Source organism: Pyrgilauda ruficollis, unplaced genomic scaffold, assembly GCF_017590135.1.
Source record: "Pyrgilauda ruficollis isolate IOZ18807 unplaced genomic scaffold, ASM1759013v1 scaffold6, whole genome shotgun sequence".
In the NCBI taxonomy this organism is placed as follows: Eukaryota; Metazoa; Chordata; class Aves; order Passeriformes; family Passeridae; genus Pyrgilauda; species Pyrgilauda ruficollis.
In genome coordinates, this window is record NW_024527710.1 from 17742049 (window position 1) to 17768195 (window position 26147).

At 47.1% G+C, this 26147-nt stretch overlaps 1 protein-coding gene across 1 annotated transcript in view; it reads left to right on the plus strand.

Moving 5' to 3' along the window:
- Positions 1-22183, plus strand: part of ROR1 (receptor tyrosine kinase like orphan receptor 1) — a 150758-nt gene extending 128575 nt beyond the window's left edge. Inside the window, exons 5-9 of the mRNA XM_041483411.1 lie at positions 9121-9248; positions 10789-11106; positions 12573-12818; positions 16025-16236; positions 19186-22183. Coding sequence (XP_041339345.1) covers positions 9121-9248; positions 10789-11106; positions 12573-12818; positions 16025-16236; positions 19186-20610 — 2329 coding nt within the window. The 3' untranslated portion in view covers positions 20611-22183. The remainder of the gene's footprint in view (positions 1-9120; positions 9249-10788; positions 11107-12572; positions 12819-16024; positions 16237-19185) is intronic.
- The last annotated feature ends 3964 nt before the right edge of the window (positions 22184-26147 follow it).

Genomic DNA, 26147 nt, shown 5'->3' on the forward strand with positions numbered 1-26147 from the left:
GAAATCTGACTCCATGTTCTCTGAAGGCTAATTTATTATTTTATGATATGATATGATATGATATGATATGATATGATATGATATGATATTATACTAAACTATACCAGTGAATACAGAAAGGATACTTACAGAATGATAAAAAGATAATAATGAAAACTTGTGACTCTCTCCAGAGTCTGACACAGCTTGGATGTGATTGGCCAAAGAGTGAAAACAACTCACATGAAACCAAAGAAACAATCACTGTTGGATAAACAATCTCCAACCTCATTCCAAAGCAGCAAAACACAGGAGAAGCAAATGAGATAATATTGTTTTCCTTTTTCTCTGAGGCTTCTCAGCTTCCCAGGAGAAGAATCCTGGGTGAAAGGATTTTTCAGAAATGTGGATGTGGCAGAATTCCACAGAGCCATGGGATTGTTTAGCTTGGAAAAGCCCTCTGGGATGGATTCCAGCCACCCCCAGCACTGCCCCACATCCCCAAGTGCATCCATGGGGATTTTGGATCCCTACAGGGATGGGGACTCCACCATCCCCAGTCCTAATGCCTGATCACCATGAAAAGAAATTCCCCAATATCCAACCTAAACCTCTCCTGGCACAGCTTGAGGCTGTTTCCTCTCATCCTGTTCTCTGGGAGCAGAGCCTGACCCCTCCCTGGCTGCCCACTCCTATCAGGGAGATCTTTTTATCTGTGAAATAAAAAGGTAATTAAAGCAGCTAATTTTTGGTAACTTGGAGCTTGCTGTTATTTTTGCAGCAGTTGTGGACTCCATTTATTGATGGGTGCAAATTTCTGGTCGAATAATAGCTTAAACAAGCTAACATTATAGGTATTATTTTTAATTAACTTGTGCTGAGGCATGTGTTTCACTTTTAATTCAAGTGTCAGGTTTGTGAAGTCTGTTTCTCATCATGCTTAAGGTTAAAATATTAGGTCACCAGAAGAAAGAACTATTTGAGGCACAGAAGACAAATTAAATGTTAGGAGGAAGGAGAGAGGGGAGGGAGGAGCAGAAATAAAGCTGTGACTCCAGAGAATAAGGGAAAGCAGGAAAGAGTTAGGGAGAGATAAAATGGGCTGAAATTCATTTTGTGGGGTTCAATATTGCAGGTTTTTCCATCAGTCTGACGAGTTCAAAGCTGCATTTGCAGTATTCTGATACCCAGGAAGGGTTGGGTGTTGCTTTCTACAACATCGGAATCTGAATTTTCAGAATTTAGGGCTGGGCAACCTTCTCAAGTCTAACCAAAATGTGCATAATTGGGCCCTAAATTCTGAATATTCCCTCCCAGCTGGAGGGATTTGGACAAAAAACCTGAAGGATGTTCTCTGAAAGGAAGTGTCCTCCCTTTGCCTTGGTGTCCAGTTCCCCGCAGTGTGTAGGACATGGATGAGCATGGGATGGGCTCCAGCCTCATCCATCCCCTCCAAGGCCCCTCAGACCCTCAGCCACGGGGTCTGGGATCACTCAGGGCAGATTTATGGGGTTTTTTGGGATGGAAGGATTGGCAGCTCCACCCCAACCTCCTGCCTGGAGCTCTGTGCCCGATGAGAGGTGGGCAAGGGTGGGTGAGACCCCTGTGGCTCCAGGAGGGAATCCAGCAGAAGGGAGGGGATTTTTCTGGGAGTTTTCTCCTCTGAGAGAGGAGGCAACATTCAGCACGTGTAATCTTATCCCTCTTGACTGCTCTTCAAAAACATTTCACCTTTTTTTCCCCCCTCTTTTCAAAACTTGCACAGGCTGAGCTTCCAAAGGTGCCCCGAAAATGGCTCTGTCAAACAAAGCACCAGTGCCAGGAGCTCCTGCCATTCCCATAACTCTGCAGATCTGATTTGCAGTCCATCCTGAGTCACGGTGTCAGGAATCTGCCAGAAAGATCCAAACCCTGCTCCCAGGGCTGTTCCCTATCCAGCTGCAGCAGCTGAGCCACCCCTGCAGGGACTGCCCTTGGTCTGTGCAGGAGCTGTGTCAGCAAAGGGACGTGTAGGAGGAAAAAACATCCCTGAAGCTGAATGTCAAGGCTGATTTATGGATTTTTGATCAATATTTAGCTCTAATTTGTGGCCCTAATGTGGCTGGCCTGGTCTCCTTGCTGCCATCCCATTGCAAATCCATTCAGCCAGCATCCCAAACCCACAGGAATTTTTGGATTATTTATCCATACCTGGATTAGAGGCATCATTCAAACCATCAATCTGAACAGTGAGGTAACAGCTAAGTAAAGTCATTCCTTAGGCAGATCTTATTTAATTATTGCTATTTTTTTAAATCACAGAGTACTAGAATGGTTTGGGTTGAGGAGGACATTAAAGATCATCTTATTCCAACCCCTGCCAGAAGCAGGGACACCTTCCACTATACTAGGCTGAATTATTTATTATTATTACATCGGAATCTGAATTTTCAGAATTTAGGGCTGGGCAACCTTCTCAAGTCTAACCAAAATGTGCATAATTGGGCCCTAAATTCTGAATATTCCCTCCCAGCTGGAGGGATTTGGACAAAAAACCTGAAGGATGTTCTCTGAAAGGAAGTGTCCTCCCTTTGCCTTGGTGTCCAGTTCCCCGCAGTGTGTAGGACATGGATGAGCATGGGATGGGCTCCAGCCTCATCCATCCCCTCCAAGGCCCCTCAGACCCTCAGCCACGGGGTCTGGGATCACTCAGGGCAGATTTATGGGGTTTTTTGGGATGGAAGGATTGGCAGCTCCACCCCAACCTCCTGCCTGGAGCTCTGTGCCCGATGAGAGGTGGGCAAGGGTGGGTGAGACCCCTGTGGCTCCAGGAGGGAATCCAGCAGAAGGGAGGGGATTTTTCTGGGAGTTTTCTCCTCTGAGAGAGGAGGCAACATTCAGCACGTGTAATCTTATCCCTCTTGACTGCTCTTCAAAAACATTTCACCTTTTTTTCCCCCCTCTTTTCAAAACTTGCACAGGCTGAGCTTCCAAAGGTGCCCCGAAAATGGCTCTGTCAAACAAAGCACCAGTGCCAGGAGCTCCTGCCATTCCCATAACTCTGCAGATCTGATTTGCAGTCCATCCTGAGTCACGGTGTCAGGAATCTGCCAGAAAGATCCAAACCCTGCTCCCAGGGCTGTTCCCTATCCAGCTGCAGCAGCTGAGCCACCCCTGCAGGGACTGCCCTTGGTCTGTGCAGGAGCTGTGTCAGCAAAGGGACGTGTAGGAGGAAAAAACATCCCTGAAGCTGAATGTCAAGGCTGATTTATGGATTTTTGATCAATATTTAGCTCTAATTTGTGGCCCTAATGTGGCTGGCCTGGTCTCCTTGCTGCCATCCCATTGCAAATCCATTCAGCCAGCATCCCAAACCCACAGGAATTTTTGGATTATTTATCCATACCTGGATTAGAGGCATCATTCAAACCATCAATCTGAACAGTGAGGTAACAGCTAAGTAAAGTCATTCCTTAGGCAGATCTTATTTAATTATTGCTATTTTTTTAAATCACAGAGTACTAGAATGGTTTGGGTTGAGGAGGACATTAAAGATCATCTTATTCCAACCCCTGCCAGAAGCAGGGACACCTTCCACTATACTAGGCTGAATTATTTATTATTATTATTATTATTATTATTATTAATTAATTAATTAATTCAGAAGTGCTATGGGACTCTGTAATGATGTCAAAGCACAGCATAATGAATTTTTTACTCTCTGCTCTGCTTTCCCAGTGACCCATTTCAACCCTGGCTGCTCCATGCCTTTCAAGGGGTGCCAAACAGCAACAGCTTTTTTTCCCCAGAATTTTCCCCTAAATTACACAATGACGTGGAGGTCTGGGCAGTTCTCTTCTTTTTTTGCAGAGTGAAATGCAGAAATTTGCTGAAATATTATCATGAAACAGAGCCAAGGTGTTCCCATTTTCCAAGTGAGGCACAAGCAACTGGGTTTTGCTCTTTGGAAAGTATGAGGGAATTTTATTCATCTGTTTGCTTTAAGGGAGATCTGCCAAGTCAAAACCCTTTCATTTCATCCTGTGTGAAGCTGGAACACAAGAAAGGAACAAAATATAATTTATTTAACAATGTACAAATAATTTATACAGAGAGGGGGCACCGGGTGTACGTAACCATAAAAATAATTTATTGCTACACCTTGTAATTAATGGCAAGACAAAATGTCTTTCACTTTGTCAGTGAAAAAAAATGTCTGCAGTCTTCCCCCAGAGCCAAAACTTTTCCATCTCCACTTGGTAGATCTGGGAGATAATTCAACATTTATTTGCTTTTACTCTTCAAGTTGGTTAATTCTCATAAATCAACTTTCTCTGCATTTACACCTTAATTCATGCTGGCTTTTGGGACACTCAGAACGTTTGGGACTTTGTCTTGCCTTGTTCTGTTCTCTCTGGGCATTTTTGCTCAAGATATCCAAATTAGTCCTGTATTTATGATTCTTTCTTGCAGGGTACTCATTTAAATCCTCCTTAAGGCAAAAATGGGAAGAGAGAGGTATTATATATATATAATTTATTTTCTTTAAAATTTAAAATTATATTTTAATTTTATTTTTTAGTTATTTAAACTTGGAGTTTTAAGTTTTATATATTAATAGAATAATTGAGATTTAAGTTTTATATATTACTAGAATACTAGGTATATCTAGTAATATATATAAAGTAAGATGGAGGTTTTAGGGCAGAGGCCACTCATTCTTCTTCACCTTCTTCTCCTTCTTCTCCATGGGTTTGGGTGGTTTTGTGTAATTGGCTAAGAAGTCCCCATTGGACTTTTTAGCCAATTACAACTTTTAACCCAACTTTAATAACCCAACGGCTGGTTGGTTATTGGGTTAAAAGAAAGGAAATCCATGGGGTGTGGCAGGAATGACCACACAATTACAGCATCTCTAAAATATGCTTTTTCATATATTGGATTGTAAAAATAAATACAACATGATCTCACGGGTTCAGTTTTTCTATCATATATTAAATTCTTCTAAATGAACTCACATTAAAGCCTGGCTACAAAGCTTTTGCTGAACTGAGTTCCTGGACTTGTTGTTGGCATTTGCTGGAAATGTTGTTTAAATCTGGGCGATTTCTGGTAATGTAGAAAAAAAAAGGCTGGCAAGGAAAATTCAGGATGTTGTGGAGTTTGACAGAGAACTTTGGTTTGTGTTCAGGACCCACTTGCAGAGGAGGTGGTGCCACAAAGCCCCTCCAGGCTCAGTGTGAACCAATAAAATCAATATTGCAATCTGATTCTTGATGTTTGTCTGCATGGGGATGCCCAAAAAGCTGCAGAGGCAGAAATTCTGCCCCATTTCAGAAAGAAGCTGCTCTGGGAGGGGGATCAGCCTCTGGATTCACTGGAGCCTCACACCAGGAGCAGCTGAGATAAAGAGATGGAATCAGAGCATGGGCTGGGCTGGGCTGGAGGGGATCTGGGAGATTTTGGCTGTGGACCCTTCAAAGCTCCTGCTTGGCTTTCTGTGAGTTTGAGCAATCAGACCCTCAGAGACACCTGAGCACGGTGTAAATTAATCCTTGGTGCTATTATTAACCAAGCCAGAGGTGTTGTCACAGGGGGAAGTGCAGCAGGATCCAAAAGCAACACCCAGGCTGGGAATACTGACAGAGTGAAACAGAAAACAGAGTGGGAACCAAATCTGCAGAGAAAGAATCTTAACAGTGCTGAGTCATCTGTTGGTGATTAAAATCCAGCTCTTTGTCCTTCACCCAGTGCTCAGAGGGGCCCTGTGGGGTGCAGGCAGTGCAAGCAGCAGGAACCTGTTGGAACTGGTTATTGGGGTAAAAGTAAAAATAATTCAGGTGTCATTTCTTAATTGGACAGTTTATCCTTAAAAGTCCTTGTGAGAGAGAGATGGGGCTCCATTTGTGGTTTGTCAGAGTGCAGTGCTGTGGAACTCAGGTTTGTGAGATGTGACAGAGATAAGAACTAACAAACATCTGAGTCCCAACAAGAAATTCCGTCTTGTGCATTTAATCCCGACCCTGGCAAAAAAGAAGCAGACTCCACAGGAGTGAGGTGTGGGGCAGCTCCCAGACCCCAGACCCCAGAGCCGTGCTGTGCTCGGGTTGCTCCTGCCCTCCCCACTCAGCAGAATCTGCACAAGTGGCTCAAACCCATCCCAACCTGAACCGCCTCCAGGCTCGCACTGACTTCCAGTTCGTTGGGGCTTAATCATCAGGATTTAAACTCGGCTGTAAGTCAATTAACACGTTAATTGCTGGGCCAGGCCTAATTTCCATCCTGCTGGAGCCAAAGGGACCCTTCCTTGTGCGGGATCAGGGTCAAGAAGCAGAAACACATCGGAACAGGGATGAGGTGATTCCTTACACTGAGCAGGTGAGGGATGCCAGGCAGGGCGGTGGGAAAGGAACGCGGGCTCAGCCTTGATCCCAAGAAACTGAGAGCTGTGTTTAAAGCCAAAGACTGAGAGCTGCGTTTAAAGCCAAAAACTGAGAGCTGTGTTTAAAGCTAAAAACCGATAGGTGTGTTTAAAGCCAAGAACTGATATATGTGTTCAAAACCAAAAACCGATTGCTGTGTTTAAAACCAAAACCTGATAGATGTGTTTAAAGCCAAAGCTGATAATAGCTGCGTTTAAAGCCAAACCCTGTATATGCGTGTTTAAAGCCAAAGCTGCAAATAGCAGCGTTTAAAGGCAGACGCTGCCAGGGGGCAGCAGGAGGTGGGGAATGTGTTTGAGCTGTAGGATCCTTCTGTGGGTTTCGTGTCGGCTCTGGGCTGGGTTGGGATGGGATGGGGTGGGATGGAATGCTGGAAAGCACAGGGTGATCACCTCACCATCTGTTCGGTGGGATGTTCTGTTTGGAGAGCTGTGACTGGGGGGCTGTGTTCCACAGGGAAACCTGCCAGCCCTTTCTGTGTCCCTGTCACCTCCCAGCTGAGGCCGGGGGACCGCGGAGGCTCAGGGTCCCTCTGTCCTACCCTGATGCTCCTGTTCCTTTCATTTGTTTGGCTCTTCTGCCCATTATGGAGCTGATTTCCAAAACAATCCTAAGTAGTTCCTGCTCCTCAGGAGCTTCTAATCACTGTTTTCCCTGTGGGAATTCCCTGGATGCAGCCCCAGGGCAGAGCTGGTGGCATCCCGGCCCTTCCTCTTTACTCTGATCTTCCTTCCTGAGATTTTCTGTAAAATCCCTCTCCTCAGGGCATTTCCAGCCAGGTGAGCTGGTGTCCCTGCTCACTGCTCGGCCTTGGAGGAGCCTTTGTGCAGTCCCCGAGTGAAATTCCATGATAAATTTATCCTGCAGGCTCAGGGGGCCCTTGTGGCTCTGCACAGCTCCTGCCAGGAGGGGACAGCCGGGGGGTCGGGATCTGCTCCAGGGAACAGGGACAGGAGCAGAGGGAACGGCCCTAGGGGAGCTCAGGTGGATGTTTTGGAAATTTGCTTTACAGAAAGGGTGGTCAGACATGGGCACAGTGGTGGAGTCGCCATCCCTGCAGGGATTTAAGATCCCTGGGGATGTGGCACTTGGGGACGTGGTCAGTGGTGGCCCTGGCAGTGCTGGGGAATGGTTGGACTGAATCTTAGCAGCCTTTTCCAACCTTATGGATTTTATGATGCTATAATTCCATAAAAATTATAAACGGCTAATTAATTATATCCTATCTGGGCATTTAATGATGAGAGGATGAACTCCACTCCAGAGCCTGCAGTTGCTCTTGGGGTTTTTCAGCTCAGGTTTCAGTTTTTCTCTTCAAGAGCCAGCAGAATAAAGATTTTGTCACCAGAGCTGACTCCTTCACACTCATAAATTACTGCGCTTAATCCCCGGGGTTTGGCTTCTCGCTGAGAGCTCTGCGGGGATCCCGGGACGCTGCTCTGGGAGCCCGGGGGTGGCTGGGCTGTCCTGGAAGGCGATCCCAGCGCCTGTCCCCGCTAATCCCATTAGCCGGCGGTGACCGGGCACCGGGAGCGGCCGCTGCCTGCGCTCCCCGCACAAAGAACGCGCGGCTTCAAAGAGCCCCCGGGGAATTTGCATTTCCAAGCTCTCACAGCCAAGGTCTTCAGGAGGGGATGAAAGTGGCTTTTGTTAAACTTAATGGCAGAGTTGATTAAAAAAAAGCTCTGATTTTTCCCTTATTAAGGCGTAGTGGGATTCCTCCGTTGGGTTTTTGGCATCTGGGGGAGGGAGAATTCTGCACACAAAGGCAGTAACCTGTTCCCTACCCGGCTGTCATCATCCCGAGGATATTCCAGTATCATTTATCCCAGTTTGAGAGCCATGGATGGGCTGGGCAGGAATAACAAAGGAAATATCAGCAAATTTTCATTAAGCTCCTCGTTTTTGCTGGGAGCTCAAGCAGAGCCGAGGTGTCTGTCCAGAAAATTCATCCCAAAAATCTCACTGCAAAATATCTCTGAGTGGATCCTAAAGGAAGGAATTGAACGAGCTGATTCATGCAGTTGGGATTTCAGGGATCATGTACTCAAAGCCCCACTAAACTCCTGTTCAGTGCTGATTATTCAAAATACCAGTGTCTGCCTGGGTCTTCAGCAATTTCCTTTCTTTGCTTTGTTTGAAGAGCATTGGCAAATAATTTCCCATCTGGATTTCTGGATTAGATGTCTCCTATGTTGCCTAAAAGAAAGCACCTAATGAAATAAATGTGTCTGTAGAACTCCTGTCCCAGTTTTGGTTCTGTTTTAGCACTAGATGTTGCCACACAGGGAAGGCTGAGCAAACATTTCCTATTTCCAGGGTATGGGTGCTGGCAGAGGTTGGATTTTCTACATACACTTTAAATTCTGCCTGCATGACTCTTCCTGCTGTGTTTATCAATATTAAGCAACAAGCTTGGTTCAAAAATAGAAAACTATGTGTTAGCTGCTTTAAATAAACATCAATCCTATTTTTCCAGGCAGTTTGTATTTCTCTTCTAATCAAAGCTGGGTGTATTTCTGAGCAGAGCCTTAAAAGCACTCGTTTCATACAACATTAATGTGTGTTTTGGCTAAGCTGAAATGCCACTTTTTACCAGGCAGATGAAAGGGGTTTATTTAAACAAACCAATATCCAAGATCTTGTTGAACAGAAGGAAATAATCCTAATTGTTTTCAACATTTTACAGTCACCTTTTTGTGTTTCTGGCTGGTTTCAGGGATGAGTATGAGGAGGATGGGTTTTGCCAGCCCTACAGGGGCATCGCCTGCGCCCGCTTCATTGGCAACAGAACCATCTACATGGAGTCCCTGCACATGCAGGGGGAGATAGAAAATCAGATTACAGGTGGGTAAAAACACCTTGGCTGCTTCCCCACCGCTCCCAAAAAGCTGCTGGAGTTTTATAAACAGCGATGTTGTTTTGCTTTGCTTTATTCCCTCTTGCCGTGAACTCGTCTGAGTCTCTGCTCCTCCAGCTCCTCCCAAAACATCTGGGAAAAAAGATTCTTCAGGGAGAAGGAGCTGTGTGTTTACAGCTTCTGGGAGACTCAGTGCTGCTGTTACCTGCTGTTAAGGGAACAAACTTGAGTTGATTTTACGTGGCTGGAATAATTTAGGTGCTGGGAAAGGCTGCATAAATAATCCTGCAAGCAGTATTATTCCTTTGGATTTAGGGGAGAACCAGTTGCCACTATTTTTGTGGGATGCTGATGGGGTTGTTGAATTCATAGATATCATAGATACCATGATATTCTCTATTTTTTATATAAATTAACTTGGTCTGATCCTAGCCCTGGTAATCATCTCTATATTCAGATTTTTTTTTCTTGCTGTCAGAATATCCCAAATTTCTCTTTTCCCTTTCCAAACACTGTCAGCATTGCAAAACTAGGCTTCATTTCCCCAAGAAAGACAGGGTGGAGCCACCAGTTCGTCCAGCATTTAGCTGGAAAAGTTATTTGGGGTTGTATTGGGATTGTCACCTTCCATGAAGGAACCAGTGCAGGAATTTGGGGCTTACCTGTTGGGCTTCCAAATATTACATGAATTTTTAAATTATTCTAATTTATTTGGGAGGAAAAAAGGAATGATTAAAGGAATGATTAAAGCTCAGGAGAGAAAAGGAATGATTATGTTTGGGGGTTGGGCAATGAGCTTAGCATTAATCCCCTGATGAAAACCTGATGTATTTTCCTTGTCAGTGAAATCAGCATGGTTAATAACTTCCAGTGTAATTAGTGCTGTGCACTCCTGTCCATCACCTGCACAGCTGCAGTGGGAAGCGAGGGTTTTTCTGGGAAGGCAACAGCCCAGGGAAAAGGTTCCCAAGCCAAACCTTCGCGTGTAGCTATGATATTTGATGAAAAATCCTTTAGTAGGGTTTTTCCCACCTGGGAAGCTGAGGAGCCTCAGGAGAGAAATGCAAACAATAACTCTCTGCTGCTCCGGAATGCAACAGGTGCAGCTGTTGGTTGTTTGCAATTCATAGCCAGTCACAGATGCAGCTGCATCGGGCTCTCTGGGAGTTAGGAGTCTTTGTTATGCATTCCTTTCTTGTTCTTTCTAGCTTTCTGATGAATCCTTCTCTCTCTATTTGTTTAGTATAGTTTTAATGTAGTATTATATATATATAATACTATTATAATACTACATAGTATATTTTATATATATATAAAATACTACATATACATATTATATATATCTACTACATATATATATACATATATGTATATATTTAGTAGATATGATAATATAATAATATATAGAATAGATACCATAATATAATCAACCAGCCTTCTGAAACATGGAGTCCAGATTCTCACCTCTCCACTCGTCCCGGGAGCGCCTCCCAAAGCGGTCACCAAACTCGTGGGTTTTTTTTCCAGCTGCCTTCACCATGATCGGCACCTCCAGCCACCTGTCGGACAAGTGCTCCCAGTTTGCCATCCCCTCCCTGTGCCACTACGCCTTCCCCTACTGCGACGAGACCTCGTCCGCGCCCAAGCCGCGGGATCTGTGCCGCGACGAGTGCGAGATCCTGGAGAACGTGCTGTGCCAGACCGAGTACATCTTTGCCAGGTCCAACCCCATGATCCTGATGAGGCTCAAGCTGCCCAACTGCGAGGATCTGCCCCAGCCCGACAGCCCCGAGGCCGTCAACTGCATCCGCATCGGCATTCCCATGGCCGACCCCATCAACAAGAGTGAGTGTGCGACACGCGGCCGCGGGTGGGGTGAGCGCCTGCGCTGCCCTGCGGAGCTCCGCGGGCCGGCCGGGATCCAGGGGTCCCGGTGCCTCCGCCAGCCAGGCCGCGCTCCGCGGCTCGCGCCCGAGTCCCCCGCCTTGTCCAGCGGGGATGGCAGTTCTGGAGGATGGCAGTTGTGGAGGATGGCAGTTGTGGAGGATGTTTCCCAGGAGTTGTGGAGGGTTTTTTCCAGGAGTTGTGGAGGGTTTTTTCCAGGAGTTGTGGAGGGTTTTGTCCAGGAGTTGTGGAGGGTTTTTTCCAGGAGTTCTGGAGGATATTTTCAGGAATTGTGAAGGATTTTTCCAGGAATTCTGAGGGATTTTTCCAGGAATTCTGAAGGATTTATTTTAGGGATTCTGGAGGATATTTTCAGGAATTCTGGAGGATATCTTCAGAAATTCTGGAGGATTTCAGGAATTCTGGAGGATATTTTCAGGAATCGTGAAGGTTTTTTCCAGGAATTCTGGAGGATATTTTCAGGAATTGTGAAGGTTTTTTCCAAGAATTCTGGAGGGTATTTTCAGGGATTCTAAAGCACTTTTTCAGGAATTCTGAATTCTTTCAGGAATTCTGGAGGATATTTTCACAAATTCTGAATCTTTCAGGAATTCTGGAGGGTATTTTCAGGAATTCTGAAGGATATTTTCAGGAATTCGGAAGGATTTTTTTCAAGAATTCTGGAGGATATTTTCAGAAATTCTGGAGGATTTTTTTCAGGAATTCTGGGGCATTTTTTCATGAATTCTGAAGGATTTTTTCAGGAATTCTGAAGGATTTTATCAGGTCTTTTGTAAGTAATAAGGGGTTGGAAACTATGGAGTGTAAGCATTTGGATGCTGAGGAATATGGGTGGCTTCATCCTCCCTGCTGCTTCATCTTCCTCCCACCTCAGCCTGACGTGCTCCAGCAGCACCACAGGAAGGATCCTTGTCAGGAGGAACACTTGTAGGGCTGTCCTGCCTAAGCCAGCCTAATTTTAGGCTCTGGCTGAGCCCACTCTTTGATCAGGCAGGGCTGCAGCCTGTTCACAACCCTAGCACGTCTGAACAGCCAAATATAAAACGTGGCTCCCACAAATTGTCCGCCTGCCTATGGCAAGAATGGCTGCAATTCCATTTCCCACTGTAGTTTTGCCTTCTTTTGTGTACCTCTTACTAAAAATGCTTGGCAGAAGCTGTTTTCACTACAGGAGCATAAATCCTCCCAGGAATGTGAATGCAAGGCCCTGCCTTGCAGCCACACCAAACTGGGAGCCCGTGTCCCAAACTGGGAGGTGCTGACAGCTCATCCTGAGATGCTGCTCTGCTCCAGAGCCTGCAGTTGCTGTTGGGGTTTTTCAGCTCAGGTTTCAGTTTTTCTCTTCAAGAGCGACCATCACACACTCACAAATGAAGAGTGGCTTTGTCTTTTGGTTGTCTTTGCAGATCACAGGTGCTACAACAGCACGGGCGTGGATTACCGGGGCACGGTGAGCGTGACGCGCTCGGGGCGGCAGTGCCAGCCCTGGAACTCGCAGTACCCCCACACCCACACCTTCACTGCTGCCAGGTACCCCGAGCTCAACGGGGGCCACTCCTACTGCAGGAACCCCGGGAACCAGAAGGACGCCCCGTGGTGCTTCACCTTGGATGAGAACTTCAAGTCAGAGCTCTGCGATGTCCCAGCTTGTGGTAATGCCTGACCTGGTGTGGGCTGGAGCTGGGGAAAGGGAAAGGGTTTTGGTGCCTTGTGCAGGCTGCCCTGGAGCAGAGGCTGGGCAGAGCTCCAGAATAAAGCAGGGATTGATTCCAAGGATCTCCTCCATGGATCCACCTTGGGCAGCACAAGAGCCCAGCCAGGGCTGCCCCCAAGATGAACCCAAATGGGCTTTCTTCTTGTGGGGGCCCAAAAACAGGGAGAGGGTTTGAGATGCACATGATAGAGCCCAGACTATCTGCCTTCCCCCCGATCTACCCTTTCAGTAAGAACATGATTTAGATCCCATTTTGGCATCGATTCCCATCTTTCCATTAATTGGAAAAGACTTTGGAGCAGACTCAGAACGTGTTTCACTGCAGGAATGTTCATAACCATAACCAGAAAAAATGTAATTTGGTTCTGGCTCTGGAGCAGGAACATCAAAGGTATCGCCTTTCCGAGGGGAAAGGTGAATGTTGCTGTGACAACTTGTAGGCAACATCAAATTTGGTGTGAAACTTTGAATTTCCACAACATTTCTGTGTGGATTTCTGGCATGTCCATGCAAATGGCTGTGGGTTTTTTTCTTGGCCTGTTATCAATATTGTTGTTTCTACATGCAGATAAAACAATTAGGACCCATTTGTTCAGGACTTCCGCTCACTTCCCCCCAGGTCTCTGAAAAGCAGAATCAAATGAGAGCTGAATCTCCTTTTTTGTTCATTTTGCAAACCCAAAATGCAGCCAGGGCAGTTGTATGAACACAAATTTCAAATCCATTTTAGAGGACCTGGCAATGTCACCTCTATTTTTGAAACAAGGCCTGAGCTGTGTTGGCAGTGCTGGTTTAAGAGTTGGACTTGCTGATCTCTGAGGGCTTTTCCAACCTCAACAATTCTGTGATTTTTCCCCACACTTTTCCAGTCCTCTACCTCTTCTGCTGTTATTTCAACAGAAATAACAAAAAGCTATCCTGAAGATTCCTGTGCCAGTCCCCTCTAGATGGGCTCTGAGGTGCCAGGCCTGGCTCAGGCTTTTGATCTGGGATCTGGGACTCTTCTGGAGCCAAACTCTCTGATTTTCCAGCTTTGCTTGATAATAACTGAGATAGACTGGCTGGGCTGGATAATTCCTGACAAAGGTTTTAATTGCCAAAACCTCTCACTGCTGCCTTAAATGGTACTTGTAGTTCTGTGGCTTTATTATTCTAAATACAAGCAGAGCTGGATCAGGTGAGCAGTAATTGAATTGTTAAGTGCTAATCTGCATATTAAAACCAGAATACTGTGTGGGACTTGCATTCTGCTGGTTTTGCACTGGCTGAAAGAGCCATTTCAGGCCCCTTTTAATCAGTATTGTGCATTCTGCCTCAGCAGGACATGCCTAGATGGGAAATGGATTTAATTAGGGTGGCTCCCAAGAAGCCCATTAACCTAATGAGGCTTCACGGCGGGGGCTGCTACTTAATAAGAATAATAATTGCCTTTGACTGGAATAGCTCAGGTGATGAACTGGTGCCCAGGTCTCCCTCTGCCTCGTGCTGCTGCTTTCTTTTCCTTTCTTCAACTGTATCTCACAAGCTGTGAGAGATTTGTTTCATCAAAGTTTGTCAACCTGATTGCGGGGAGATGTGAAACACGGGGTAATTCGAGCATGAGGCTTAGCAAAGCCCAGCCTAAGAAGGTTGGGAAGGGCAGTGTGTGAATCCCTGCCTCTCTGGGAACAGGGAGAACACCGTGGGCGTGGTGCTTTAGTCCTCTCCTGTTTCCCAAAGGCTGGAGGAATATTTGGGCTACCTCTCCTCTCAATTAAAAACCAGATGGCACAACTTAATCTGAAAGGAATGATCAGAGAGGACGTGGGGGGAGCAGAGGACAGCCTGAGCCTGAAAGAGGAGAGGGGTTATGCAAAGTGACATCCAGAACCATTTGAACTTTGCCTCTGTCACAATTTGAGTCGAGCCCAAGCTTCAGATCAAGTTCATGTTTAATGAAGTGCATAAAAGAGATCTGTGTGGGCCGCTAAGCACTTGTACAAATCCAGCCTGGAAAACACAGACAAACAAACTGGAGTGACCCTGCAGGGATAATAAAACATTCCCTCTTCTCCCAGGCTCCCCAAGGCAGCCTCAGGCATTCCCAAGTCCCTTGGAAACAGCCAGGGCTCCAGGGATCCTCCAGTCCCCTGGAGCGAGCGTGTTAATCCGGGTGTAATTCCACCCTAAGCCTTGGGAATGCTCCTGGGAAATGGCAGAGCAGGACAGGCTCTGTGTGCCCTGCCCGGGGTACTCAGGATGGGGATCTGTGCCTGTCCCTGTCCCTGGGGCTCTCAGGATGGGGATCTGTCCTTGTCCTCCTGCTGGGCTGCCTGAGCTCCTCCCAAAGCTTCTCCCCTCTCCCACACCCTGGGCAGTGGCAAAGAGGGATCCAAAATATTTCTAAAATGCCCTGAGAAGAGCCCTGAGGGGAAGCAGGGGCTGCAGGGAGCCTTTGGGCTGTGTTACACCATCCTCCTTCCCAACTCTTCAGATTCCTCCCTTCTATCCCTGCTCCAGCTTTCCTTGCACCTCACACTGCTTGCCTGGTTCTGCTTGTAGTGAGCAGTTCTTCTTTCACTTCCATCTCCTTGTACCCATTCCTTTTTGCTGGAAAGGGGCTGGTTGAACCTTTAAAGGGAAGCAGCTCAGTCCAAAGTGTTCTCATTTAAATTATCTCAAATCAAGACACAAAATAAGGAGATTGTATTCCCACCAGAGCTTTTCTTGGAATCACAGAATGCTCTGGCTTGGAAGGGACTTTAAAAATCATTAAGTTCCATCTCCCTGCCATGGGAAGGGGCACTTCCCACAAGCTTCTTCTATAAGGTGTCTTAGAAATTCCCTTTTCTGTGGATCTGTGTTAGGCCATGACTTCATTTCAGCCCAAGCCAAGGCCATGTCACAGCATTCCACTGTTTCCTGCCCATCAGTAGGTTTGACCTGGCAGGGACTGCTCCTGTGTGTCCTCACAGAACTGTTCTTCCACAAAAGAATTTTTCCTTTTAATGTTAATTAAATAAAACAGCATTCAAGGTAGATTTCAGCAATATAAAAAGGATGTTTTATTCTTTTTAACACTTTTAGTTGACCCAGTGATGTGTTTGACTCCGTGGGATGCTTCATTCCTTGTGGGTTTTCTTTTTTTTTTCCTTTCTGAACCAGATTACAAGGACTCCAAGGAGAAGAATAAAATGGAAATCCTGTACATCCTGGTGCCAAGTGTCACCATTCCCCTGGCCATAGCCTTGCTGTTCTTCTTCATCTGCATCTGCAGGAACAACCAGAAGTCCTCGTCCCCTCCAGTGCAGAGGCAGCCCAAACACGTCCGGGGGCAGAACGTGGAGATGTCCATGCTCAACGCCTACAAACCAAAGGTAAACCCTCATTTCTGCTTCCACACCCGCTGGCTCCACAGGCAGGGAGGGAAATGCTTCAAACAACCCAGCACTGAGGTATTCAGGGGGTTTCCAGCCTGGGATTTGTGTGATTTTTGTGAGGGGTTTCTCAGCACAGCAGCAGCATGTGCTGGACCAAGGGGGGGATTCCTGAGTGTCAGTGTCTCTGGAGAAATAATGGAGTTTTTGTATGATAAAGCAAGAAAGCTTTTACCTTCCTGAAGCATCTCTAAAACACCTCATTTCAGTGAGAGGGTAATGCAGGTGAAGATGTGATTCAGTATTTCCTCAGGAGAGTTTTCATGGCTCTGCTCAGTTCATCTGTCACCTTTCACTCAGCTAAAATCACCTTGGGAAAGATTTGTTCCTTGGGTTTTCAGGCTTCCCCATTCCCTCAGCTAAAAGCAGAAATGTCCAAAACAGCCTCAAAGCTCTGCCTGCAGCACAGCTCCTGCTGCTGCTGTTTGGCTTCACCACAGCCCCACGTCCAGGAAGAATTTTAAACATTTTGATTAAAGTGTGACCACCCTTGTGTTCCTATTTCCTGGTGGGATGTGCAGACCTGGCTGTGGCACCCAGGGCAGGGCTGGAGGTGCCTCCTGCCATCCACAGGCACAGGAATGCCCTGGAAGAGCATTTCCCCTGTGTTCCACACCATGCCAAGGCTCCTGATCCTCCAGGGTCCCTTCCATCTCAGGATACTTTATGGTTCTTCAAGAACTTGATGGGCTTTGCTCGTTTGGAATTTGGTAGGCTTTGTTCTTTTAGAGTGAAAACCTGTACCTCAATCCCACACACACACTGGCCTGGTGAATTTATCTTCATTTTCCTTGGAAGTTCCCAATTCCAGCCTTCCTGTACAGCTTGGAGTGGTTTTAGCTCAAAATGTTGGTAGCATAAAAAAACTTTTAATAAAGTCAGCGTCCAAACTGCACCTTCCATCCAACCTTCTGGAATATTTTGTTAAATTTAGGGTTGCCTCTTGTCCGTGTTCTGCTGGGAATTTGGGGTTCAATCCTAAAGATAATGGGAATGCCAGCATCCTTTTATTGAGGATGCAATTCCCACCTTTCCTGCTGGCACTCCCAGCGCAGGAAAGCAGAAATTCCTGGAAATGTTTGCAAATATTGACCGCTCTCTTTCCTTTCAATTTGCAAGTCATGTGCTGCAGGAATATTTTCATTTATTTATGCTAATTCGGGATTTTCCCACTGGGAAAGCCAGCTCTCCCTGTCTCCAGTGTTTTGATTGCCTTTCAAACAATATTTTCAAGGAAAGGAAATGGAATCTTATTTTGAAAATTGATGTCAGCTTTGGGTGAAAACACATTTAAGCTTCAAGCTCCCACTGAGGCAGTTGTCTGCTTGGATAAACAGGAATGTTAGCATTTCCTCCAGTTTTAAGGGATTTTAATTGCCTTCAAAAATATCATAAATTAGGGACATTTTGTCCTGGAGCTGAAGAAGAGATGGAAGGGGTGGATTTCCTTCTCCCTTTCCCCTGACCTGCTGCCTCTTGTGTATTTTACACTTCCCTACATTTTGGACACCCGTGTGTGACAAATACTTGTCAAACAAAAGCTGAGCAGATTTACAACTGCTCCCCTCCAAATGAGCCCTTCCTGCCAAAACTTTATGACTTCATTTTCTTCCCCCAGTTTTCCACTCTGTTGGTTCAAACAGACGGACCCAGGCTCAGGTCAGACAGAGGTCATTTCACTTTCATTACTAAAATATAATTTACAATATGCCAGACCTAAACAAGTTTTAGCCTAAAGGATTTGGGTAATATAAACCATCTGTTCCTCAACAATATAGCTAATTTCCTGCCATCACTGTGCAGTCTACTGGGCTGCCTGCTTAAATGGCTTTATTATTATTATTATTATTATCATTATTATGGTTATTAATGCAGTGTTTGTATAAAAGTCATAAGTGATCAATACAATCAGAATTAATTCATGCAAAAACTGCTTTTTTCTATGATTATTTGAAATGTCAGGTTTTTTGCCCACATTGCCACTGGAAAGCTGGCCTTGCATGATTTCAGGAATGCAAATGCTAATGTTTACACTAATTTACAGAACCTAAATCCCAAACTCATTAACCTTAAATTACTACCTGTGGATTTACTGAGGGCCCTAAATGAGTGCGTTTGGGTGTTACAAGCACAAGTGGAAGTTGGGAATAATACAGGTTCTTTATGGCCCAGGAGTGAATGTCTGCACACCAAAGGGCAATAAATGTTTAAAAGGTTTGCCTTTCCCCTTTGAGAAACTCACTGTCAGAGTCTCAGGATGGAACAGGAAAGTGGGAACAGAAACAGGCTCTGCTGTACCTGGAAGGGTTAACAGCAAAGTCAAGGGAGAATTGGCTACAAGGACATGGTCTTTAAAACAAAAGCATTTTTTTTCCTGCTAAAACTCCAGGGCCTGGCCTAGAAAACACTTCAGCATGGACCTCTTAGAGCATGGGAATTGCCCCAATTCCTGAAATTAGTCACATTCAATTGGAAGTACAGAAATGCCCAAGGCCAAATGTTGAGATGCTGATGGTCCCTGCATATATGTGGATCCAATTCTTGTTGTGTCTGACCTTGTGGAGAGGCTGGAAAGGAATTCTTTTTGTTACCTTTGGGAGAATGGGATCCTGGTGATTCTGTTTGGATCCCAGTGATTCTGTATCCTGGTGATCCCGTTTGGATCCTGGTGATGCCATTTGGATCCTGGTGATCACGCTTGGATCCTGGTGATGCCATTTGGATCCTAGTGATTCCATTTGGATCCGGTGTCCCTCGGGCTGTGCCTGCCACCAGTGGGATCACTGCTCTCGTGTCCATCTCCTTGGCTCCCATGCATCCTGCACTGAGAGATTTCACTTTAAAAAGGCTCTTTTCAGTCCTGACCTGTTATTGGTGTTTCTGTCACAGAGCAAAGCCAAGGAGCTGCCCCTCTCCGCCGTTCGCTTCATGGAGGAGCTGGGGGAGTGCGCTTTTGGCAAGATCTACAAGGGCCACCTCTACCTGCCGGGCATGGACCACGCCCAGCTCGTGGCCATCAAGACCCTCAAGGACTTCAACAACCCTCAGCAGTGGGCGGAATTCCAGCAGGAAGCGTCCCTGATGGCTGAGCTGCACCACCCCAACATCGTGTGCCTGCTGGGCGTGGTGACGCAGGAGCAGCCCGTGTGCCTGCTCTTCGAGTACACCAACCAGGGCGACCTGCACGAGTTCCTGGTCATGCGCTCGCCCCACTCCGACGTGGGCTGCAGCAGCGACGAGGACGGCACGGTCAAGTCCAGCCTGGACCACGGCGACTTCCTGCACATCGCCGTGCAGATCGCCGCCGGCATGGAGTACCTGGCCGGACACTTCTTCGTCCACAAGGACCTGGCCGCCCGCAACATCCTGATCGGGGAGCAGCTCCACGTGAAGATCTCCGACCTGGGGCTCTCCAGGGAGATCTACTCGGCCGATTACTACAGGGTGCAGAACAAGTCCCTGCTGCCCATCCGCTGGATGCCCCCCGAGGCCATCATGTACGGCAAGTTCTCCTCCGACTCCGACATTTGGTCCTTCGGGGTGGTTCTCTGGGAAATATTCAGCTTCGGCCTTCAGCCCTATTACGGGTTCAGCAACCAGGAGGTCATCGAGATGATCCGGAAGCGCCAGCTGCTGCCGTGCTCCGAGGACTGTCCCCCCAGGATGTACAGCCTGATGACGGAGTGCTGGCACGACCTGCCCTCCCGCCGGCCGCGCTTCAAGGAGATCCACGCGCGCCTGCGCTCCTGGGAGGGCCTCTCCAGCCACACCAGCTCCACCACCCCGTCGGGCGGCAACGCCACCACCCAGACCACCTCCCTGAGCGCCAGCCCCGTCAGCAACCTCAGCAACCCCAGGTACCCCAACTACATGTTCCCGGCGCAGGGCATCCCCCAGGGCCAGCTGGCGGGGTTCATGGGGCCGCCGCTGGCGCAGAACCAGCGCTACATCCCCATCAACGGGTACCCCATCCCGCCGGGCTACGCCGCCTTCCCCGCGCCCCACTACCCCCCGCAGGCTCCCCCCAGGGTGATCCAGCACTGCCCCCCTCCCAAGAGCCGCTCGCCCAGCAGCGCCAGCGGCTCCACCAGCACGGGCCACGTCACCAGCCTGCCGTCGTCGGGCTCCAACCAGGAAGCCAACATTCCCTTGCTATCCCACATGGCCATTCCCAGCCACCCGGCGGGGATGGGGATGACGGTGTTTGGCAATAAAACTCAGAAACCCTACAAAATGGACTCCAAGCAGCCTTCCCTGTTGGGGGACTCCAGCATCCACGGACCCAACGACTCGGTGATCTCGGCGGAGTTGTAAATACGCGAGGCCTTTGTAAATAGAACCCTCTAGACTCAGACTCGGAAGGGGTAGGAGAGATTTTTTTTTTTTTTTTTTTCTATTCAAATATTTTATTGGAGGTCCTTTTCTGGTTGTTGGACAGACATTGCAGCAAAGTGTCTTCTGTGAAGCTTCACTGCTCGCCAGGATGGGCAGGCACAACCAGAAGGATCCTCGTGGTGGGAATCCTCAGCCTTGGCCACGTTTCTCCAAGTGCCACCAACAATTCAAAGAGGGGCAGAGGGAATCTGAGGGGTTTTTTAAAAATGAAAACATTTTATCCAATGCTTTTTCACAGCTTTTTGAAGCTCCGGCGTGGTTTGAATCACAGGAACTTTTTTTTAATACTGAAAACCATATTTTAATATTTGTCTCTTTTTTTAGGAGATGCAAAGATTCAGAGATCTGGGTGTGCAATTTCAGTGCCAATAGGGAAAATATTTGTAAATGTTGCAGTCGAGGATTGTGTTTCAAATGTATGATCTGAGAGCTGAATCGATTACTTCAGGTGGGACTTTGGTCTTTGGTTTGGTTGGGAGTCTGAGCTCAGATTCATACCAAAAAATGTCATTTGTGTGACAGCACAAATGCTGGAGTTATCAGCTTGCAGTCTACAAACCTCATCTGCTGCTGGCTGCTGAGGACAGCTGGAGCTCTTAAGGAATTGCCTTAAAGGAAATGAAATTAAAGGGCTTTAATTTCAGAACCTGAATCAACTTCTTCAAAGATAGCATTTCATGATCTAGTCGCTCAAGCAGGAATTTTATATCCTTTTGTTGCTATGCAACTGTGTAATGGAAAAGCGCCAAACCACAGTTTTAGAGATGACAATCAGCTTTCCCAGGAATATTTATTGTGTCATTTCAGTGACTCTGACTCCAGTAACCCTGGAAAAAGGGAGGCTCACATTCCATCAGGCAGCAAATCCATCGATAGCAATTGTGTCTAATAATGTGAATTAGTGCTGATTTTCCACTTAGAAATGCACCATTTGTGTCATTAAAGAACCCATTCAGGTAGAACCAATCGAGATTCTTCATTTGAAACCACTTTAATGAGTTACACACGTGCTGTGTACGGTACGTTTTCCACAGACTCTTTTTTTTGTACTGAATAATATTTTTATTGTCCACAAAAACAATCTTTTTGCTCAGTCGACAATGTTGTATAATAGGACTTTATTTTTATCTTTTTTGCACAAAAGTGTGATGATGTTTTTTGTACAGCAGAAGTGAAAATACATCTCTGCATTTTATATCTTGGGGCTGTTTCTTTTGATTTTTACCCTGATGTAGATGTTCCTGAAATATATTATGGTGATACTCAGCCACTACCTTATACAAATATCTTTCTTTGTTTTCACTGCATGCGTTTAATCACTGTATTACTTGATGATTGAGTTATTAATTACGGGCATTTCAATTAGGCAAGCATGAAAAAGAAAATGTAATAACAAAGGCTATTTTATAACTGAGATATGTGCATTTTTGTATTTCACGTGCCAGAGATGATATTAAACACTGATTATTTTATGCTGCTGTTTATTAAAACATTGTTTTACCACGAACACGTCGGCATTTCCTCCATCCTGAAGGACGTGGAAGGATCCCTGGCTCCCAGTTTCCAGGGAAGCTGAGCTGCCATCAGCATCCTTGGCTTTAACCAGGAATTAGGAATAACCAAATCCTTCAGGAGCAGCAGTGGGATCATAAAATAATCCCTCACACGCTTTGTGGTTTACGTTCAAACCGCTCACGGCGCAGTTTGAGGTTTCCCCTTTATTTCAAAGCTGGGTCCTTGAGGTTAAAGGATTTTTAGGTAAGAACCAGCTCTGAGCAACACACCTGGAAAGCCTCGGGAAGACCTCTCCCTGCCCTCCCTCCCTCTCAGCTGGGGAAACCTGGGAATTCTGAGGCTGGAATCGCAGTCTGGCTCACAGCTGATGCAGAGGGAGGTAACACACAGAGGCAGGAGAGACGAGAGGGGAAAACCTGGAGGAACTGATGAGCTCATGTGGAAAAGAAATGTTTCCAGAAATGGAGGGGTCGCTCCTCAGGTGGGAACGCAGCCATGGGATGAAAGTTGGTTTTGTGGCAAACAAAGGGAGAGGGGAAAATTCCAGATGCTAAATCATCATCCCTTCCTTCTTCAAGGAGAGAGCACGGCCAGGGCTGTTGGAAATGCAGCAGTCTTGGCTGGATGGAGGAGCTCTGGAGGAGTGGGAATAAAACTCTGGATAAACGGTGTTTACTGAGCCTTCAGCCTGGACAATCTCATCCCCTCCAGGCTGCTTGTGTTGCTGTGAAAGAGAGTAAATATTTGCTGATGTAAAGACCACTGAGGCAGAGCCTGAAATGGGGATTTGGATCCTTTGTTCCCACAGAGGAGCGAACTGGGCTGGAATTCTGCATTCTCTGGATTGAGAGGAAAAGCCCAAAGCTGCCTGTGCAGAAACGAGGGCTGGAAAGCTCAGAACTCCCCAGGATTTGTGTTTATTCAGGGATAAGGTCAGGAGGGAATCTGTGCCTTGCTTTGCAGGAACAAGCATTTCCAGGAAGGTTTGGAAATCCTCGATCCCATTTCCTTGTCCTGTGATCTCCATTCACCAGGAGAGCCCTGAAACCCTCCCCAGCTCCAGCCTGCCAGGAGAACACTCCAAGCACAAACTCCTGCTGGATCCAGGGCTCTGCAGTGTGTGCTTACCTCCCACATCCATTGGCTCTCGTTCCTGCACCTTCAGCAGGAGGAATTTGGCTTTTGGGCAGGATTCAGCTCAGGGTTCCTGAGCTTTGGCTTTGCCTCCTCCAGATGAGGTCGTGCATCCAAAGGAGATGCTTTGGCTTGGGAGGGACCTTCAATCCCACCCCATCCCCATGGCAGGGACACCTCCCACTGTCCCAGGCTGCTCCAGCCTGGCCTGGGACACTGCCAGGGATCCAGGGGCAGCCACAGCTGCTCTGGGAATTCCAGCCCAGGGCCTGCCCACCCTCCCAGGGAACAATTCCTTCCCATTATCCCGTTGATTTGAGGGATTTGATGGTGCAGCCCAAGCTCCCAGGTGGTTCTGCTGTGAGCACAGGGGTTATAAAGCAGAGTCCTGAGCCAGCAAAAAGAGGCTTTGAACACAGCTGCTCTAAAGAACATTTTTGCACAACAACAAAATATTTTTTCAAAAGTGCTAGACAAAAAAAAAGGGGCAATTTTTATTTGCAGAAAAATTTGACAGCATCTTTCTTGTGTGTTACAGTATTTTAACCAGTGTTTCTTTATGAATTCATGGTTCTGTGGTCAGGGGGTGGAATGAGCAGCTGGTTCTGCTGCAGAACATCCCTGGAAAAAAAGGGAAAATTCCCTTTCCATGGGCCTGAAGCCTCTCAAAAGATGTGATGTCTGTGCAATCCAAGCAGCAATTTTTTATCTTGCTGTGGGCTGTCTTTTATAGGAGGAGAGAGAATATTGCCCCCCAGTTGGTCACTCTCCAGCCCATGGTATTTCTGCCTGTTTGATCTCCCCCAGATTAAAGTTCAGCCCATTGCAGGACAGTTTATATTGCTGAGGTAATAGAAAATTATTGAAAACAGAGAGAGACACAATATTGGGGCTGCACATCAAAAACTCTTTAAGACAAAGGAGAGAAAATTGACTCAAAACTGGAATTATTGGAAGCATCTGTGGTGTGCTTTATTTCCCATTTAACAGTGCAACACATTTGGAAATGGTGTTGGGCCTTAATTTGCTGAGTTTTACCCTAAACCCTGTGGTTTATCTGCTCCTGCAGAGGGAACAGCAGCTCTTGGTAAATGAATTTTGACCTTGAGACACAAAGGAAGATTCTGCAGTGCTGTAACCTTCAGCTGTGTGGAGAATTTGGGTTCTTTTTATGGAATTTAAAAGCAGAAACCTCTGTCAGATTTATTAGGAGCACGTGGGTTTATGAACCATGAGTGGTGCTGTGAGCAGGCTCTGTTGAGGAATATTTATGTAAATCCAGTGAGTTTATTGGGCATTTCCAGAGTTTATCAAAAACCCAATCACATTTTGGAGCAGCAGGGACAACAAGGATTCCCAATCCCTCTCAGTGAGTGCTGGGTCCATCCCGAGCTGTGGAAGGCAGAGCCATGGGATGGGTCCCCATGGAGGGGGCAGTGCTGCAGTCTGGGATTTGGATTTTGGGGTGGCTCAGCCCCTGGCTCCAGGTGGTTGGAGCCACTGGGGAATGGGCAAAACATCCCATGCATGAAAAACAGCCTTTAATGGGCGCTCAGCTGCCTTTGCTCACCAATCCCTGCCCCTGGGGTGGGGCAGTCCCAGCACAAAGAGCTGGGGAGAGCCCTGGGAGCAGGATGTGGCTGGGGTGGGGGAGATCCACTGCCCATCCCTCTGGGCATCCTGAACTTCCTGGGATCCTGAACCTCCTGGGCTGCTCTCCCAGTCTGGGCAGCAGAGAGGGGGAATTCTGCCCTCCCAGGTGAGGCCCCACCTGCAGAGCTGCCCCAGCTCCTGGAGCTGCTGGAGAGAGCCCAGAGGAGCCCCCGGAGCTGCTGCAGGGCTGGAGCCCCTCTGGAGCCAGGCTGGGAGAGCTGGGAATGCCCAGCCTGGAGAGGACTCTGGAGCCAGGCTGGGAGAGCTGGGGGTGCTCACCTGGAGAGGAGAAGGATCCAGGAGAGCTCAGAGCCCCTGGCAGGGCCTGGAGGGGCTCCAGGAGAGCTGGAGAGGGACTGGGGACAAGGCCTGGAGGGACAGGACACAGGGAATGGTTTTAATGCTGAATTCCAGGCTGGAATGACCAGCCCACAAATTCCTATCTGAACCTTTGCTGCTCCCCCTCTGCTCTCAATCTGCTTTTCCATACTTTTGGGCAGCTCTTCTGCCTTGGGAAATACCTGTGCCAAGGGATTGAGGATATTGCTGGAGAAGGAAATGGAACCACTGGATTTTTGATGTGACTCCACACAGCCATGCTGCCCTGTCCCTGTGGAATGGGTCATTCCCTCTTCTCCCAGCTGCCTGTGGAGCTGGAATATTCCAGGTGCTCCCAGGAGGAATTCAGGCTGCTCAGAGGGAGTAGGAAAAGCCCTGTGGGAGGGGGGATGCTGAGTGTGTGGAACCACCCTCATCCCACCTGGAAAACTGTGTGTGTGTCCTGTGTGCCAGAATGTGAGGGGTCACATCCAGGGAAACCAGCTTGGGAGTGCAGGATAAATAAAAATATAAATTGTCAGGACACTAAATTAAGGTATAGTGGCAGAAATGGAATAATTATGTCAAAATAGGCTCACGTAAGTCATGACCTGAAAGAGGGATATTTTCCCCAAATGTAGATGGCATAAAAAGGATGGGATATTGGATAAAAGTTAATTTTAACTTGTGTTGGACAAAGTTATCTCCTGCTGACAAAGTCTCTGGTCCTGAGGAAATGCCTTCCTCAGCAGCCAGGCTGTGGGATTGCACAAGGAGCCACAAATCCAGCCTGTCCCCATTTCCCAGCTCCTGAGAGGGAGCCCTGCAGCAGGAAC